Genomic DNA, 12596 nt, shown 5'->3' with positions numbered 1-12596 from the left:
GAGGGAATGGAGTTTTGTATGCATATATGTCACATGAACTGTGTTGATTTTGCTATTAAAAATTTAAAACCATTGACGTATTGGTTCTTGTGCTAAGAATCACAGAAGTGTTCAGCCTTATGAAACGAGAATGATAGGTTTGCTAAAAGGAAGTCAGTGCATCATTTGTAGTTGAGATTTTGGAGGAAATTAATAGTAGAAATATAAGAGCAATACTTAGCGTTGGCGGTGGACGCAGCTAAGGCCCAGTGAGGGCAGCTGCACCCACTCATTTAATTGGTTTTGTTTGATTTGCTTTATAGTATTTACCATAATGAAATTGTTTCAGCAATATTGCCCCCGTTGAAGAGCAATAAAAGTCCCTACTTTAGAGTAATACAAGACTTTTACATGTAGTATTAGTAAAAACTGTGTTTGTTGGGCCACAAACATAAAAGAAATGAATAAAAAACTCTCTTTCTAGTCTATTTTACATGTATTGTTAATTATTTTGCAGATTGCTGATTGCTGATTCTCTTTTTCTTATTTTTTTGAATTTTTTTTCCCCTTGTATATAATTAGAGTTATATTGATTGATAGTCGGTGGCTAGAGCACATCATAACTTCCGGTCATTTGATCCCATGACGTACTTCTATTGCATTAATAGGCAACGAGATTGATCAACAGTCTAAAGTCTCATCTCCAACATTCCATTTGTTTTGAGGGTGGTAATTTGTTATTTGATGGTACTTCTCACGTTGGTGTCATATTCTCTATGAACCTATTTCTACAAAATGGTAATATAGTAGCTTCGAAGCTGACTTTTGGAGTGTAATTTGCAGCAGCAAGTTGCTGAGCCCAACTTTAAAGTGTACTGTTATAGTAGCTTCTGGGTTGAGTCGTGCACAATAAAGTTGCTTTTGGATGCTTCCAGGTTTCTAGAATAATAAGGATTAGCATTCTGAATATGCCTCTATGCAACATTTTAGATTGTTGATATCAAGTTTAATTTGTTGCTTTCTCGTGCAGGTAAAGGTGGATTAGTATGCTGAGCTTTTCTTCTTTTTAAGTAGCAAGCAAGTTCAAATCTAAGTTGAGCACCGAGTAACTTTTTCTTCATTTGTAGTAATTATGTCAAATCCGTGCTGTAATTATTTTAGTAAGTAGAATCGATCCATTCATTAGGACATGTACACGTCTCCTAGTGCATTAGGGAATAGGGAGATATTTCCCCTCAAAATTCTGTTCTCATGGGTGGTTTTTTTTTTTATAAAATTTTTAAAATTTTTAAAAAAAAAAAACAGGAGCCGGGAAGATATTGGAGACATGCACAAATATGGTGAAATTTCTGTTCTCATGGCTTCATGCTTATTTGGCCTAAACACACTTCTATCTTGGTAAATGCTTGATGCACGATTGCTTTTTATGTATCTATCACATGATTCACATTTAATCTGCCTTGGTTATTGCTATATATAAAACTCACGGAGCTTTAATCTCTGCAATAACAAAATGACTAGGATGTGGAGTGAGAATTGGTTCATTTATTAGATAGTAATGTTTTTGAGATATTGGAGAAAATTTAAAATTTTAGTTGAAGTAAATTCGCTTAATAAAAAATTAAATAAAACACGGTAAGATTTGAAGTGAGAATTAGTTCTATTGGATAGTTATGTTTGTAAGATATTTGTTAAAAATTTATGTTTTTGGTTGAAGTAAATCAGCTTAGTAAAAAATAAAATAAAATTTACTGAATGTGAAACACACTTCTATCTTGGTAAATGCTTGATGCACGATTGCTTTTTATGTATCTATCACATGATTCACATTTAATCTGCCTTAGTTATTGCTATATATAAAACTCACGAAGCTTTAATCTCTGCAATAACAAAATGACTAGGATGCGGAGTGAGAATTGGTTCATTTATTAGATAGTAATGTTTTTGAGATATTGGAGAAAATTTAAAATTTTAGTTGAAGTAAATTCGCTTAGTAAAAAATTAAATAAAACATTGTAAGATTTGAAGTGAGAATTAGTTCTATTGGATAGTTATGTTTGTAAGATATTTATTAAAAATTTATGTGTTTGGTTGAAGTAAATCAGCTTAGTAAAAATAGAATAAAATTTACTGAATGTGAATGTGCTGGCTATGGGGTTCGAACCCATGCGCACTTATGTGCAGAAGATCTTAAGTCTTCCCCCTTAACCTCTCGGGCAAACCAGCTGGATGTTTAAATGACAAAATATATTTAATCTATCTACTTATTAATGGGATATATTAATGAGATTGATTATTTAAAAAAATTTGTTTTTGTACATTGTGTTTTTTAAGTTATTTGATCTCATATACAAACCAAAACGGGAAAGTGAAATATCAATTTTTGCATACTATGCCCATGCCTTGTTCCAGATGTTTGTCATTCTCATCAATGCTAAACGGAAATGTAATTTATTTAAAAAAAGAAAAAAAGAAAAAAGAAAAAAGAAAGGGAAATGTAATAGACTTGTGCAAAATCCTAAAATAGCAGGCTATATAATTTAACAACTACTCAGTAATAGTTATCATAAGTTCTTATCAGAATTATAACAATGCAATACCCATGATGACTTGAGATTAATCTCCTACATTTTTGATAATTCTGTTTGGTACCTATTATCTCAGAGAAAATAAGAGAAGAGAAAGGAATTGGAGAGAACTAGGGCAAGTTTCTTCATTGGTTATTGGGCTTGGGCGTTTGTAAAAGGAAGACTGAAATGGTCGGGCCCAGTTGAAGTCCTGCAAAGCCCATTTTCTCACAATACCCAAAACGGGTCGGGTTATCTAACCATCTCAGTGACTTCTCGGCTGAAAGCCAACATTTTAATATCAGCGCAACAACCGGAGTAGTTTCAGTTTTCGCAGCTCATGACGACGCCGTTTTGCGTCCCTCTTAGGCGGAAATGAGAGGGTTGAATGGCGGAGGAGTTAGCATTTGGCGGAAGTGGAGTATATCTGCCAGGAATTCATGGGCACGCCATTCCTCTACTAAATTGTTCGTCGGAGGTATTTCAATCTTACTCCCTTCATATCAGTTCTTTATTATTATTACTATTGTTATTTTTTCGATCAAAGTTAATTTCTGGGTCAACAAAAATCGTATAGACCAGCTGCATAATTGTTATCTGTTAACAATGAAATCCTGAATATGCCAAAATCACTTGAAATTAATCTAAAGCTGTGTGAATTGCGAATAGGAGTACTGCTTTGATTTGGAAGTTGTGTTATGTACTAGCGTTTAAGCACTGCAGACTCCAGTAGGAGAAGTACCATCCTTTAATTGATAGGGCAAAATGCAATTGAATGGTGTATTTCGTGTAAACCCTTTTGAACTTTCAGCTTTACATGGGCCTGGAATGCTTGCTATTCAAGTACTTGACATTTAGTGCTTGGGCCATGTATTACTAGAGAAAACATAAGCTTCGAAAGATATGTAATCAGGACCCTGAACTTTTTTTGCCTTCATGGTTTCTTGGTTTTGATATAGATATACTTTAACCGGAGTTGTCTGTAATATGCAGGGCTTTGCTATGATACAAATGAACCTGTTCTTAAGGATGCTTTTGGAAAGCATGGTGAAATTATTGAAGGTAATTGTAGGAGGCTGTCAGTTACATTTTAGGTCTTTATTTTCTTGAAGGTGGTCATCTATTTACTTGAGGGAACTCTGTTATCATATTTCACAGTTAAAGTTATATGCGATCGTGTGAGTGGGAAATCAAAAGGATATGGGTTTGTGAAGTTTTCATCTGAAACTGAAGCCAGCACTGCTCTAAAAGAAATGGATGGTCAGGTAACTCTATCCATCGTGGTTATATCTTTGTAGTTTATGTGTTGCAGTTCTTTGGGATGAGAATTAATATCAGCTGTTAATGTTTGCGACTCTTCTCAGTTACTGGATGGCAGACAGATCCGCTTGGAATTTGCACACAAGGGGTAATGACATTGTTCCCAGTATAGTTTAGTTTGTACATGAAAGCTTTGCTGCTATTTTTGTTTCTCTCTCTGAGATAATAGAGAAGACTGACACTAGTATTGAGCTCTAGGTGCTTGGTCACTCTTCTCTATGGTTTGGTCAATATTTCCATGGAGTTCAGTGGTGAAGTCTTATACCTTCTAATTTTGTTGGATTGAATTCCTTTATTAGTGGCTGTGTATTCTTTGGCAACTAGTTGTTGCTTCTCATCTGCATGCTAGTTATGCATGCCTTTATACAAATTATCCAAATTTCATGTACAAAACATTGCCTGTTATATACTTAACGAAACCAGGGACATATGGTATTCTTGGAAGGTTTGGGTCGGGAAAATTTTATTTGATGGTTTTTAGTATGAAGACTTGTTTTAGGCTTTAGTCACGATGGTCATGTAGATGTGTCTTATTAATTGCTCTATTTGGTAAGATACTCATTGTAAGGGAGTATTAATTGTGGCTGCACACCATAACTTTCAATCATCTGCTCCCATGAATATTTGTATTGAATAAGTAGGTATTGTGATTGCCCAACTGTCTCAAATCAAATCTCCATGCTCCGTTTTTTCTGGGTTAACTTGCTATTCGATATTGTCATTTCGGTGTTTAACAATTTCTCTATCAACCTATTTCTGCAAGTTCCTGTGCCCAACTTTAAAGTGCATAATTATGGTAGCTTATGGTTGAGCCCTTCACAAATTAAGTTGCTTATGGATTCTTAAGTATTCCAGATTTTAAATTTGCATCTTCTTTTCATAAAAAAAAAAAGAAGGATCAGCATCCTGAATTTACTGCTGTCACATGTTAGATCGTTGATATGAAGAGTTGTTGCTTCGTTGAGCAGGTAAAGGTGGATTGGTATGCTGGCGTTTCCCTTATCATGGAACCAGCAAGTTCAAATCTGATTAGTTTTCTTGGTCTTGCAGTAGTTCTGTAATCTTATATATGAAAAGTAGTTTTTTTTTTTTTTCGGAGAATGACGAAGAAGTTTTGTTCTTGTAATATGTTGAAAGAAATTTGGACGAATTTGGGTCCTATTGCATGCATACAGGAAGACATATCCCCTCAAATATCCTAATTAGTAATTGGTATAGCTTCAATTGATTATTTTCCTTCTTCTATTTTTTTTTATTATTATTGTTATGATGTATTTAAGGATATTGAAATTCACATTTTCCATTATATAATCCACTGTTTATATTTTCTTTTTTAATAACTTAAATTTGGTTTTTTTTTTTTTTTTGGGTAAAATTTTCAACAAAAAATAGAAAGCAATGTGGATTGCAAATCAGGGAGTATGGATTATTTATTTATTTATTTTATTTTTTATTTTTTATTTTTTATTTTTCACTTTTTTTAATTTTTTAAATAGAGGGAGATTGTCTTCTTGTTCCACATCCAACTTGGATTGTACTTTTAGCAAATCCCAAAGTAAAAAGGAAAAAAAATAAAATCCTTTGTTTATACTAGCTACTCATTCAATTATAGACTAACAAGCATTAAAAAATCTGATTTCATAAAATTGTTGAATGATATTTGTCCCAATAACATATATTGCTCAATAAGATGTCTCCTTGTAACAAATTTAACCAAGAAAAGACCAACACAACTAAAAAAGATCATCAAAGGCTCGTCGAATATGACTTTTGTTTTTAAAAAGAGAAAAAGAAGAGGTAATATGGTTAACCCAATGTGCTACCAAAGAACGCAAGACAAATAAAACCAAAACCTAGAAAATTAATTCCGCCACTTTCACATGATGGTGCAACTATTGGCATTCTCATCATTGAAAACGTTCCATGATGATTCTTGATGGTTTTTGGTCCGGAATGATGATTCTTGATTACCATCCATTGAATATTGATACCTCTGCTCCATCTGGCCATATTGGGCTCTTGTTTGGTCCATTTGACCATGCGGGGCTCCTGGGTGACCCATGGGATACTGACCCATTTGGCCCATCCGGCTCGACTCTCCAACATGTTGCATATTTCCACTTGTTCCTCCCATGTTATTTGCATCAGGATGTTGTTGTTGTTGTGGTGGTGGTGGTGGGTGATTACTCTCCTTGCCCCCTTTTTCTGCTTCACTAGTTTCCTTCTTTGGAGTTGGCAAAATCCGGACATATTTTTTCTTTATGGTTTTTTGAAGAAGCTCCTCAAGCTTCTTTGGAGTGGCAGCTCCAGTCCCGATCACAGTCACTATCCCTTGCTGTTTATCCAAACTCGGTTTTTGGACACCTACGCAGACGTCATTCAAATTTCAAACAAATTAATTAGTTGAAGAGAGAAAACAAGAACAATATGCATGTTAGATGGGCGGATAATCAAACTTAACAATATCAAGATCAATGCATGGTAGATGGCGGAACGTACCGTATTTCTTTTCAACAAGTTTCTGAAATTCTGCGAAGTTCTTGTCACAGCCTTTACATTGACAGTAGTTGAATTGGAGTAGGCACATCTGCACGTGTAAACAGCAAATTAATTATTTGCCAGTTAAAACAACTGAAACAGGGCTTAAGAGCTACGGGAAGAGAATTAAACGTACAGCATATAATTAGTTTAACAACATAACAATAAGGTACCTGAGGCTGAGGCTGAGGCTGTGGCTGTGGCTGTGGCTGAGGCTGGGGGGGCTGGGGCTGAGGCTGAGGCTGAGGCTGAGGCTGAGGCTGAGGCTGAGGCCTCCTCTTGTTTCTTAATTTGAACATAGTCACAACTGATCGAATTCAGTCTAAAGATTGCAGTACAGAATTCGAGTCTGTGAGAGAGATAGCAAAGGGGTTTGGGGTATATAAAGAAGTTGATGCCGGTTCAAGATTTCCATGCATAGATTTTTTGCCAGTTTTGAACCACCATATACTTGCTTATTCTTGTTGAACAAGGATCTGCTTAGTTAAGATTTTCAAGAATATTTTTTTTGCCAGATTTTGAACATATATACTTGCTTCATCTTGATTTTCAAGTTAATTATAGATTGCCTGATTTGCATGTATATATGCTTTGATTAATCAATATGGTATCTAACTCGAGATCTCGGGCCCAGTGACTCCTATATCCCTGTTGATCGAAACTAGAACTAGACAATTTTGAATAATTTTAATAACCTTGCTGAATCTTGACTTTCTTGTTAGCTTCCGAAACCAGGGAACTCAGTAGATGATGAACAATTTCCGAAAGTTCGTTTTCACAGCTGAACGCAGACCATGAGTATAACTTCTTCTTCAGTCAACCCAGTTACGATATATCGTGTCTCTTGCTCCATTATATTTGTACGTGGTAAACATATATTTAGAGACGGATTCAGGATGTCAAGTTTGGGTGGGCTAAAACCTAAAACAATAAGTTATTATTATTATTATTATTATTTTTTATCAATTCCATCATGAAAAAGAATAGATAAAGATAGAAATACTTTGATGTATAATTAATAAAAAAGAATAGACCTAGAAAAGAAAAAGAAAAAGAAAATAAAAATTAGTAAAAGAAGAAAGAAAGAAAAGGAAAAAAAAAAAAAAACCTTTTCTATTGGCGTTTGAGCCAGTGAACTGATATATATATGTGAGAAACCAAAGCTTTAACCAACTGGTCTGTGAGAAATTTATGTAAGTATGATACATTCATGTACATAAAAGTTTTTGGGACAAATTTGGATTGGGTTGCAGCTCCAGTCATGGGTGTAGGGAGTATAGGGCCAGAAGGGTCAACTGACCCTTCTCAAATTTTCATTCTAACTCTTGATTGGTCAACCATTCCATATAGATAGATATTATATACTTTAATGACCCTCCTAAGAAATGAAAAGTATGCTTTTTCGGCTAATCAGTTTCATCTTTGACCTAATTAAATACATTAATTATTTTCCTTTTTTACTATTTGATGCTTTCCTCTTTCAATTTCTATTAATGCAAATGGAATCACAATTAATATTCTCCAATAAATCAATCTAATTGTCAAACAAATTAGTATCATTCGTCATGTAATTTATCAAGGTATAAGGTAATTATGTAAAGATTTCATTACATGACCAATTGTGTTAGTAAACGATTTTTTTTTTCTTCAATGTAATAGCTTGATTATATTTTGACCCTCCTAGATGAAATTTCTAACTACGCCACTGGCTCCAGTAGGCTTGTACATGGTTACGTCCCTGCGTGTATTGCTAAGCTTATATGAACATTGTTAAGCTTCTTTAGTTTAATTTTGATTGTGGAAAATAAAGGAACGCTGAAGCTTTCTTCTGGAACATATAGTATAGATAGCACTCGTCATAAGGGGTAAAGACACTTGAAGTTATGTATATTTCAGTTCGTAGACAAAAGTTGTGCTGTTGTCTTGTTTGAGATGGAGAAAAATGATGCTAGATTTAGTTTTGGGGGTCTGTTTAGCCACTGTCACTTTGTGTATCTATTCAACATTTCTGTTCAAGAGCCCATCGATGAAGTATTATAGAAACTTTAATACTTTTCATGGACAAAACATGACTGATTCAGGGGAACGTAACATTCTGGGAAGGGTTTTGGGTCGGAGAAATAATTTTATGGTGAAGTGTCAAGCAGGTACTATAAGCCTGCACTTGGCAGAGTTTTTAACTATTGGAAGGAATACTTGTTGTAGGATCTAATTCGTAACGAGATCTCAAAGTAAGTCGATCGCGTGATCTGATACATGTTAGAAGGAAGCATTAATTCTTTCAAGTAGTTAAAAGAGTTACAATGATTATGATGAGTTAGTGCACCCTAGCATAATAAATAGATTGTTCAGAACCTGGTACCATGGAAATCAATCTGAAGCGTATATGTCAATGAGTTGTGTTCCGATAGTATATTTCTTCCTCCAATTTCTCGGTCTTACATCACGTTCTTCTTTTTTTCCTTGGACCGTAACGTTTTGTAATTTACATGGTATCGTAATAGGTGGCTTCCTTATCACATTGTAATAAGAAATGTTTGATCAATCTCTTCTTCATAGCACCATCGATATCGTGGATGATTCTGAGTTAAATACAGGGCATGCATGAGTCAACTTGCACGTAGTTACAGGCATCGAGATCTAAAGCCACTCTTTTTCTTTCACTACTTTGGTAAATGTACGACATTTTCGTATCAAAATAAATGTATAACATGTTCATCTCAGTATCGCACTGTTATGAGGTTTCTTATTCCCTATGAAAGGGCCTGGGCTTCACATACCCTACCCATTTAACACTCAGGGCTAAAAAAGCCCAGTGACGAGTAATACTTTGCCATCTGTGATAGAGTTGGAAGTCCTTAAACTTAGGAGTTTTGTTTTTCTGTTAATAAGTTGCCTATTCTCTAGGATAGTCCTATTCTCTAGAGTAGTGCTGTTAGTGTTTGAATTCTTCTCAGTTAGATTATCACGTTGGTATCTATCTACGTGGGCTGCAAGTTTTTCTCATTTTCTGTTTTGTAATGGCTGTTAAATAGCCGAAGTTGATTGTCAATGATAAGTGATTCAAGTCCAGTTGTGTTGTGTTCTTGCTCACATTCTTCTTGTGTTCAAAGTTCTTAACATTCTGGTATCAGAGCCCCCTTCCACTGGGGCCTGAGAAAGGAGAGTTGTAGTCTTCTTGAGTGACTTGAAAAATAAGAGAGATGAGTGAAGAGAAAGATTTCACGCAGCCTGCCATACCACGCTTCAGTGGGCACTATGACCATTGGGCAATGCTCATGGAAAATCTACTGAGGTCTAAGGGATTTTGGAAGCTGGTTCAGACGGGTTATGTTGAGCCACAGGCAAGAGCAGAGCTGACAGAGGCACAGCAAAGACAATTGGAAGAGGTGGAGCAGAAAGACCAGAAAATAAAGAATTACCTGTTTCAAGCCATTGACAGGACAATTCTGGAGCAGATTCTGGAGAAACGCACCTCGAAGGATATATGGGAATCAATGAAAAAGAAGTATGCAGGCAACGCTAGAGTGAAGCGCGCAGCCCTTCAGTCATTGAGAAGAGATTGGGAGATCATGGAGATGAAGGTGGGTGAGACCATCACTGAGTATTTTGCTCGAGTTATGAATCTGTCAAACAAGATGAGAAGCAATGGAGAGGATATGAAGGATGTCACTGTTGTGGAAAAGATTCTCAGGACTCTCACTGAGAAATACAATTACGTGGTAGTTTCAATTGAAGAGTCCAAGGATATCGACTCACTCACAATCGATGAATTACAAAGTTCATTGGTTGTGCATGAGCAAAAGTTCAACAGAAATGGCAGTGGAAGTAGTGGAGAGGAGCATGCTCTAAAGGTGACTATCGATGAGAGAAACAAAGGAGGTCGAGGGAGAGGCAGTTTCAGAGGTAGAGGAAGAGGTGGAGGAAGAGGGCAGCGAGGATTTAGCAAGGCTACTGTGGAGTGTTACCGCTGTCACAAACTCGGTCACTTTCAGTATGAATGTCCCACCTGGGATAAACAAGCAAACTATGCCGAACTAGACGAGCAAGAAGAGATGTTGTTGATGGCCTATGTTGAAAATATTGGAGCAAGCAGAGAAGAAATTTGGTTCTTGGACTCGGGGTGCAGCAACCACATGTGTGGTAACAAGGTACTATTCGCTGAGCTAAATGAATCCTTTCAACATACTGTGAGATTAGGCAACAACACAAGAATGAAGGTTTCAGGGAAAGGGAATGTCAAGTTGGAGGTAAATGGAGTTAATTGTGTTATTGGTGATGTATTTTATGTACCGGAATTGAAGAACAATCTCTTAAGCATAGGACAACTACAGGAGAGAGGTCTTGCAATTCTCATTCACTACGGGAAGTGCAAGATATATCACCCACAGAAAGGCCTTATCATTCAATCCGAGATGACAGCCAATCGGATGTTTGTTTTGGTAGCAAGGATTGAGCCAACTTTGTCCGACTCAAACCAAGAAATCTGCTTCAACACTACAACACAGGACCTCACTCACCTCTGGCATTGCAGACTCGGTCACATCAGTAACACAGGATTACAAACTTTGCAACGAAAGAAAATGGTTCATGGGTTACCTCAGCTTCCAGCCTCAGATGTTGTGTGTGTTGACTGCTTGAAAGGCAAGCAACATCGTGAACCTATTCCAAAAAGGAGCACCTGGAGAGCAACTCAAAGGTTAGAACTCATTCATGCTGACTTATGTGGTCCAATTTCTCCAATTTCGAATAGTGGAAAGAAGTATGTGTTGTGCCTGATTGATGATTATAGTCGAAAAGCTTGGTCTTATTTTCTAAATGAGAAGTCAGAGACATTTGCTGTTTTCAAGTTTTTTAAGATACTTGTTGAGAAAGAAACTAGTCTTGCCATCAAATGTCTACGAACAGACCGAGGAGGAGAGTTTACATCAGCCGAGTTCAACAGTTTTTGCAAAGAAAATGGAATTAGAAGGCAACTAACAACTGCATACACTCCTCAGCAGAACGGAGTTGCAGAAAGAAAGAACCGTACGGTGATGAATTCGGTGAGATGCATGCTATTTGAGAAGGGGATTCCAAAGCCTTTCTGGCCTGAAGCAGTAAAGTGGACTGTCTATGTGCTAAATCGGTGTCCCACTGTGGCTTTGAAAGATACAACACCAGAAGAGGTTTGGAGTGGTGTGAAGCCGTCAGTTGAACATCTGAGAGTTTTCGGATGCGTGTGTCATGTGCATGTACCTGATGTGAAGAGAACAAAATTGGAGAATAAGAGTATCAACGGTGTTTTTTTGGGGATAAGTGATGAGTCGAAAGGTTACAGGATATATGATCCCTTGACAAAGAAGATAATGACTAGCAGAGACGTTGTTTTTGAAGAAAAGAGAAAGTGGGATTGGGACAAGAGTTATGAACAGCAGGTACTAGTTGACTTAGAATGGGGAGAAAGTGAGGATGAGGTGATTGAGAACTTGAGTGACAATGAAGATGAAGATGCAGTAGTTGGTGAAGATGTGGTAGTTGATGATGAAGATGCAGTGGTATCTCCCTCAAGCTCGAGTTCAGAAGAAGCACGAAATAGGAGGCTACCGATTTGGATGGATGACTACGTGAGTGGAGAAGGACTTTCAGAAGGTGAAGCTGATGTGAATCTGTTAAACTTTGCTTTATTTACAAATGCAGATCCTGTGAGTTTTGAAGAGGCCATGGGAAGTGAAGATTGGAGGAGAGCAATGGAGACCGAGATCAAATCCATTGAGAAGAATGAAACATGGGTTCTCACTGATTTACCTGAAGGAGCGAAGAAGATTGGAGTCAAATGGGTCTACAAAACAAAGCTGAATGAACATGGTGAGGTAGAGAAGCTTAAAGCTCGGTTGGTTGCCAAAGGTTATGTGCAAGAGTATGGGATCGATTATTCTGAAGTCTTTGCACCAGTGGCTCGGATGGACACAGTGAGAATCATTCTTGCTCTCGCTGCTCACAAGAGTTGGAAGGTGTATCAACTTGATGTCAAATCAGCATTCTTGCATGGTGAATTGATGGAGGATGTGTATGTCGAGCAGCCGAAAGGTTTTGAGAAGAAGGAGGAGCTCAACAAAGTTTATAAGCTAAGAAAAGCCTTATATGGACTAAAACAAGCCCCTCGAGCTTGGTTTAGTCGCATTGAGGCCTATTTCTTAAGGGAGGGATTTG

The 12596-nt window shown here is 36.8% G+C and overlaps 2 protein-coding genes and 1 non-coding gene across 3 annotated transcripts; 1 reads left to right on the top strand and 2 right to left on the bottom strand.

Annotated features, from left to right (window-relative positions):
- Nucleotides 1–2122: 2122 nt before the first annotated feature.
- On the bottom strand, nt 2123–2205 carry TRNAL-UAA. The gene has a single exon. It is a non-coding gene; the product is annotated as a tRNA-Leu (tRNA).
- A 616-nt stretch (nt 2206–2821) lies between these two features.
- Nucleotides 2822–5097, top strand: LOC112167018 (glycine-rich RNA-binding protein 4, mitochondrial). The gene is made up of 5 exons (XM_024303962.2): nt 2822–3024; nt 3540–3608; nt 3705–3811; nt 3911–3954; nt 4835–5097. Exons 1-5 carry the CDS (start codon nt 2922–2924, stop codon nt 4836–4838), a joined length of 327 nt encoding a protein of 108 aa, XP_024159730.1. The 5' UTR covers nt 2822–2921; the 3' UTR covers nt 4839–5097.
- Nucleotides 5098–5742: 645 nt separating this feature from the next.
- Nucleotides 5743–6703, bottom strand: LOC112163929 (tyrosine-protein phosphatase non-receptor type 23-like). Its single transcript, XM_024300187.1, has 3 exons — nt 6578–6703; nt 6366–6453; nt 5743–6230 (listed from the first exon to the last, which is right to left on the bottom strand). The coding sequence occupies exons 1-3, from the start codon at nt 6701–6703 to the stop codon at nt 5743–5745; spliced, it is 702 nt and encodes a 233-aa protein (XP_024155955.1).
- Nucleotides 6704–12596: the final 5893 nt, after the last annotated feature.

This window comes from Rosa chinensis, chromosome 5, assembly GCF_002994745.2.
Source record: "Rosa chinensis cultivar Old Blush chromosome 5, RchiOBHm-V2, whole genome shotgun sequence".
In the NCBI taxonomy this organism is placed as follows: Eukaryota; Viridiplantae; Streptophyta; class Magnoliopsida; order Rosales; family Rosaceae; genus Rosa; species Rosa chinensis.
Note: the sequence above shows the minus strand (reverse complement) of the source record. Positions and strands in the feature narration are given on the sequence as shown.